The 6,807-nt window shown below is 37.3% G+C and overlaps 1 protein-coding gene across 1 annotated transcript; it reads left to right on the top strand.

Annotated features, from left to right (window-relative positions):
• Window positions 1-5,235: 5,235 nt before the first annotated feature.
• On the top strand, window positions 5,236-5,895 carry LOC138881301 (uncharacterized). Its single transcript, XM_070161515.1, has 2 exons — window positions 5,236-5,643; window positions 5,713-5,895. Exons 1-2 carry the CDS (start codon window positions 5,236-5,238, stop codon window positions 5,893-5,895), a joined length of 591 nt encoding a protein of 196 aa, XP_070017616.1.
• The last annotated feature ends 912 nt before the right edge of the window (window positions 5,896-6,807 follow it).

Raw genomic sequence — 6,807 nt, 5'->3', positions numbered from 1 at the left:
ACAGAATTTATCAAGCAATACCAAACGAAAATCAAGGGATAAACCTGGAAAAGAACAAACTGAAAAAGAACAGACAGAACAAGGTTTTAGCTTGGCCAGAAATTTAGGTCGATTTTCAATTGAATTATCCGGAGAAAAGAAGAAGAGAAGAAGAAAAATAGAAGAATGAACCAAAGAAAAGAAAGAAAATCACCGACTCGGCTCGCACTCATGACTGCCTCTCCGATTAAAGCCCCAATATAGTATCAATCACCTGTTTTTTGTCAAGAATATGCGACTAATGTTATTTTGTTGTAAAATCGGCACCCTAACACTCGTTAATACTGGAGAAGTGGCCTTGCATGAATGAACTTAGCTTTGGCTTCTAGGGTTCGAACCCTAGATTTAATATTTGAGGAGTTCTAAGCATATTCGGATGGAACAGAGTGAGGATTTGGGAAGAGGGGAGTGAGGGGGTTCTCTGGTGTTAGTTTGGGGTCGGTTTGTGGTGGCGCCACCACCGGCGGCGGTGGGAAATAAGGGCGGCGCTTAGCGCTTGGTTGGGAGAATCTCTGAGGAGAGGGGGGTGTGAGAGAGACGAGTGAGTGAGGGGGTGGGTACGCGTTTGGACATTTAAATATTAAAATAGAATCAGTTCCAGACCGTTTGATCAGCTGATTTCAACGGTGCATGTCAAAATGGACGAAACGGTGTCATTTTGAGTGGGGCTGCTAAACCAAGTTACAAAGATGGGTTGGGCTGGGTTTGGCCGGGTTTGATAGGTAACGTTTGGGCTTCGAATTAATGGCCCAGATCTGACTCTCTTCTTATTTTATTTCCTTTTCCTTTTCAATTCAATTTTCCAAAATTTTTTTTTTCTTCCTTTTATCCAAAATTAAATTAAAATCTAAATTAGATCCTAAAACCTCATTAACCTATCAAAAATACTAACTAAACCTAAATAATAATTAACACAATTAAAAAAAAATAAAAGAAAGTTACTCAAAAATCAAAATTAAAATTAAAAGGTGCAAATTAAACTATTTTTTTGTAATTTTTTCATTTTTATAAACAACTAATTTGCTAATTAATCTTAAAATGTAGAATTAAATCCTAAATGCACATGCCACATATTTTTGTATTTTTCATTAATTAAACAAAATTAAACATGCGCGGACAAATGCAAGCAATTAGCTACAAAAATCTACGAATTTGCAAATAATGGGAATTTTTTTTTTTGAATTTATGGGAGCAATTCACATGGGGCAAAAATCACGTGCTCACAATCACTTATGTAGGAATATATCTGCATATACAATATTTCATATGTATGAAAAAATATGCATGTATCTCTATGCACCACATCTGAATGTGTTTTTCATGTTATACAAGTAGTAATTTGATTTTGATAATCATGATGATGAAATGTTGCAGCCAATTTATTGTGGTTCTCTAACATGCAAGTTATTGCTGCCCGGAGCGTTGATCATAATTTCGCAAACCTTCATAGGAGGCTACTCCCGCAACTTAATACTTGTACGAGATCTTGTACTAACAATAGTGATTGCACTATCGGTTGTTGGATTTGCTGTAGATGTGGACTCCTCAATTTGGAAACTGACGAGCGTACATGTGGGTGATAGAATACGTACAAATAGTACGTTAATGTCCTAATGCAAAGACTCTTAATCCATGTTATGCATTTATACTTTAATTTCCTCGTCTTTCATACTTTAATTGTGCTAATAATGAAGCAAGTTATGTGAACGTATACTATTCAGGAATATGCTGAGGGCTAGCTGAGCTAGCTTTCCAATAGGTGTATGATCAGCATACGCGCGTTTACCATCTTTATTTGTGAATTTATTGCATTTGTAATATATTTTAGTTCCCACCTGATGCCCTAGCCACCAAAGAATTTCCATATTTTCATAGCTATTTCCCAGAAACAAAGGTATGCATCATGGTTTCTGCTTGTGGTATCCTACAGCAAGAGCATCTAGACACAATGTGATGACCAAAGAGAACCTCAGCTCCTAAAATAGGAAATAAATAGGAAGGAGGATAGATGATCCCCTTGCTTCAATCCTCTAGTTGAATGAAAGAAATCATTTCTTCTCCCATTGATGATTACTGAGTACCAAGTATTAGAAATGAACCTCCAAACTGTTTAACCAAAAAGTGAAATTTCAGTCAAAGCTTTAATTTAGAAGAACACGGGTTACTGGTAATCAAAACTGAATAAAGGAAAGTGATTTTGCTAACAGTAAGATAGACAGAAGAAAACAAAGTAAACCAGTATATTAAGATGATCTTTCGTGTCCTTACAAATGATTCATTCTATCCTTTTTATAGCTATCTTAAAGATATACGTTTTGCTTTTGTTATAATTAGGACATTATAGGCAATTAAAGGCATTAAATGCTATGTTACATAATCATTGTAATTTAATACAGATTCTCTAACGTTTTTAGTATTTACTGCTTATTAAATACTGTATTTCTACTCTCTTATGCTGTCAGATTCATTCTCCTTGATTTTTTAGTATAAATAGGTATAAGCGTTGAGTCTTTTGAATAGCTGCTCGTGCCTCTACTTGTACCTTCTGCTCGTATCTATTGCAACTCGTGCCTCTTTGCCAATCATCACTCTTTGACTAGCCTTCGCGTCATGACACGTCATCTTCCAATCACTTCAATATGTAAACTCGATTTTCCCAATACAGATAGTCCCCCCACTTACCATTTATTCATCGATTGAATATTTGGGAAGTGAATTTTATTAAAGCAGGAATGTTGCCGCTTTTAATGCTACGGTAAAATCGACGCATCATTTGTCACTTTCATTAAATGCTTATCACACGTGGCACCCTTTTATTGGATCTGCAACTTTGCAGCACTTTTTAGGGCTTCACTAATCACGAAGCGACAATTCTCATTATGACCTTTCCATCATTGCACCTTTTTCTTTGACAGTTGCTTCCAAGTATAAACATAGTTTTCGTCTTTATCCTTATCACATAAAGTTCTCTTAATATTCAATTCTTGAATTTTTATTTGCTTCATCCTCGTACTATCATGTCTTCACCAAACTTTAACCCTAGAAGAGTCCACATAGTTGATAACTTCCCTCTTGCCCCTAGCAGGAGTAGAAGAGGAGGTAGACTTCGTAATTTAGGGTCTTCTTCTCTACGTCGTTCTTCTCTTCCTTCATCTAGTTCCAGTCCTTCCTTTAGAACCAAAGGTTCTTTCTCACAAAGATCTTCTTCCAGGGGTAAGGAACCCGCTGAACCTGTTCGTGAACCTACAGTAGAAGAAATAGTTCCTGCGGAACTATCTTTCTACAATGATAGGGAGTCCCTTAGGAATCAAGTACCCTCTTTAGATTGTGCTGATATCTATCCAAATTAGATCATAGAGGGTCTGATTCTTTGGCTCGTAAAGACTGTCATTGGAGTCATGACTTCCATATCATAATTCCCAACACAAATGAAAGAATCACCTCTTATTTAATTGGATTTTCCTTTGTTTATACATACCCTTTCACATTAGGATTCAAACCTGCTATTGATCCTGTTATTTTCGAATTCTGTCATTTTTTCGATGTTTGCTTCAGTCAGATTGGCCCTATAGTGTGGAGGGTTGTTGCCTGTTTGAGTCCTTTGACAAACATGGCCAGTGTGCCTTTCACTTTTGTTCATTTAATTCACCTTTACTCTCCCAGACTTCCGCCAAGGCGTTTTTACTTTAGTAGCTAGGAGCAAAAGGATTCTGGTTAGTCCAGAGGATGACAGAGACTGTGGCTGGTACGCCAGGTTTGTTGCTGCCGCCACCGTTGGTTTAGTGGGTGATGAAAATGTCCCCTTCCCCAAGAAGTGGAATTTTGCACGTGAGTTTTCGTTTGTAATAACTTTCTCGTATCTTTTTCTTCAATTTTGATGATCTCTATTCTCATTTTCCTTTTTCTTTTTAGCAACCATGGGAATTGTTGAAGAGGGTGACAGAGACTGTGGCTGGTACGCCAGGTTTGTTGCTGCCGCCACCGTTGGTTTAGTGGGTGATGAAAATGTCCCCTTCCCCAAGAAGTGGAATTTGCACGTGAGTTTTCGTTTTTAATAACTTTCTCGTATCTTTTTCTTCAATTTTGATGATCTCTATTCTCATTTTCCTTTTTCTTTTTAGCAACCATGGGAATTGTTGAAGAAATTCCCAATTTTCGTGGTTGGGTAGGAAGGTTACTGAATACAGCCCCAATGGAGGGTAGATCTTGGAAGCATCTTTACCAATGATTCGGTTGGAAAGTGAAAACTCATGGTAAGAGTTTTTTTTATTTAACTCTTTATTCTTTTTCCCATAACTTATGTTAATCTTTTTTTTTATCCGAATTTGTTGTTTCGAGGGATTAGTGCCGAGGTGGTCGTGGCTTCTCGTATTTCTTTGGAAAGAGCCCAAGAGATAATCTTGGGTACTTCATCGAAAAGGAAAGCTGCTAGTGACCAAGATTTTTAACAAGAGGAAGATGGGGGTTCCTTGGTAAAAAGGCCACGAGCTCGTAGGCGAATCATTTCTAATGATGAAGCATCCCCCCTCGTTCTGTTCCTCTTACCGAGTTTATTGAATCCCCGGTGATGATTCCTGATGATGAAGTCCCTGTTGCTGCTCATGATTCAGTTGAGCAACTTTTTAACCGCGGGTTTGATGGTGAAGATTTAGGTCCGATTTCTGATGAAACACCTATTGCTTCTTTTTCTACTCCAATTCCTGTGATTCCTTCTTTGTCGGTCGTGGCTATTACCGTTCCTCCCCAGGCTATTAACTGCTTCCACAGTTCCTCCCTCGACTACTCCTCCTTCAACTGCTCCTTATGCAGAGGCCGGTTCTTCAAGTAGGAGTGATGCTATGAGGCGAGTTACCATTGAAGTCCCTGCTGAGGGTAACCTTTTAAGGAAATCAGGTCAAGCTAATGTATGGCTAAAGCCTTTGATTAGTCCAGTTGAGAGAGCTAAGCTTGATAGCCATAGTTCTGTGACCTTGATGAATGATATAGTGCATGCTTCTTTAAAGGTATTCCTTTTTCAAGATTTACTTTGTCATTTTTCTATCTTCAGGATTCTCATTTTTTTCCCCTCTCTTTTTTCTAGGTCAATCTAATTGGCACGGAGATGATGAAAAGGGTTACCCTCTCAGAGCAATTAGTGCGTAACTACCAAGTGGAGGTGGATAATTAGAAGGAACGGTGTGAAGTCTTCAGATCGCCATGGAAACTTTAGAAGAAAGTAAAAGTACCTTAGAGCAGCAGGTACGGGCTTTGACTTCAGAGTTGGCAGTTGAAAAAACTTCTTCAAATCAAGAAAGTAAGGAAAAGGCTTGTCTGGAAACCTTTTTTTCTGAGCAATTGTCTAAGGCAAGTAAAGAAATTAGAGAGTTGAGAGCTCTCTTGAGTGAAAAAGAAGCATATGCTGGTGAACTCGTGCAGAATTTGACTCAAACTCAAAATCAAGAAGACCTCCGGGTATCTTCTGATAAGGTTTGCTCTTTAAAGAGTTCCCACGCTTCTCTTCAAAGTTCTTATGAATCTGCCTTGGCTGAAAATGAAGAGTTAAGAAATGAAATTGCTGACTGGGAAAGAGATTACGAGATCCTTGAAGATAAAACTGTCACTGAAGTGAGTTAGGCGTTTTTAAATTCTCGCCATGATACCCTTGTTGAAGTTAGCCAGGAGAATTTTAACTAGGAATCTGAGTTAGCCAAGATCAAAGAGACTATTGAGAAGACTCAGCAGAACCAAGATTTTTCTTCTCCCGTGGCTGAAGTTTCTGAAAATGTTGAAGATAATACGAGTATCCCCACTCCTTCAAGTCAAGTTGAGCCCGATGCTGCTGATGACCCTACTTCAGTCCCTTCATTTTCTCAATGAAAAGTTTATGTTGTTTGAATTCCTTTAATTTTTTTCTTTTTGGTGGTATGTGATTGTGACCTAAACGTTAAGTCCCCGGTCCTTTTATAGGGCACTTTGTATCAACAACTTTTGGTTTATGACTAAGTTCATACTTAGTCTAAACTCTTTAATATTAAGAAGTTATCGCTGCTGTTTGAACTCCTGTTTTGTTTATTCTTACCTTTATTTTTAAGGACTTACTGAATAACTTGCATTTTTATTTTTCAAAAATGCTTCCGTTAACTTCATGAATACCTGAATTAATCATGAATTTTATAAAAGAGAGCCCTTTTATATTCGACACTTAATGAAGAAGACGTCTCAACTTCATAATGGTGTTAATATACGATAAAAGAAATAGGAATACACATGTTTTTTTGGAATAACTTCGACAAGTTTTTATTTGAACTTTGTCAAGTTTTAAATAATACTTTACATGTATTTGAATTACTTCTATAACTTTCTCGCAACTGTTTTCCTTATAACAGATTTCAAAAAAGAAAATGAATACAAGATTTTTACTTATAACCCGTTTCAGCACATTGCCTTTACCCTAACTGTGATAATGTTCTTCTTTAGCTTTATCTCGAGATTTTGCTCTCACTCAATGAGTAAACTTCTCTGGCTTGAACTTTGATTATTTTTCAATCTTCTTTGCCTTCTTTATACACATATATTATATAGTCCCCCAAGTGTTTGAGCGTTGAAGTATGAAGTCTCGAGCACTTGATTGTTCCTCTCATTTGGTCCTTTTCTTGAAAAGGAAAAATACACGGGACTCGGAGGTACAATTATAGATGAAGACTGCTTAACCTGTTTGAATTTCTATCAGAATAGTTGTAACCCTAGACCGGGAATTTTAATTTGTTCCACGTGCCTTGCAGGTTGTGA

Source organism: Nicotiana sylvestris, chromosome 11 (assembly GCF_000393655.2).
Source record: "Nicotiana sylvestris chromosome 11, ASM39365v2, whole genome shotgun sequence".
In the NCBI taxonomy this organism is placed as follows: Eukaryota; Viridiplantae; Streptophyta; class Magnoliopsida; order Solanales; family Solanaceae; genus Nicotiana; species Nicotiana sylvestris.
This window is presented reverse-complemented; position numbering and strand designations above follow the sequence as displayed.

Excerpts from the sequence above, each read along its gene's own strand:
- LOC138881301 (XM_070161515.1), top strand. The coding sequence starts at position 5,236 with ATGGAAACTTTAGAAGAAAGTAAAAGTACCTTAGAGCAGCAGGTACGG. Across the intron at positions 5,644-5,712 it reads AAGATAAAACTGTCACTGAA|GAATCTGAGTTAGCCAAGAT; the intron begins GTGAGTTAGGCG and ends AATTTTAACTAG.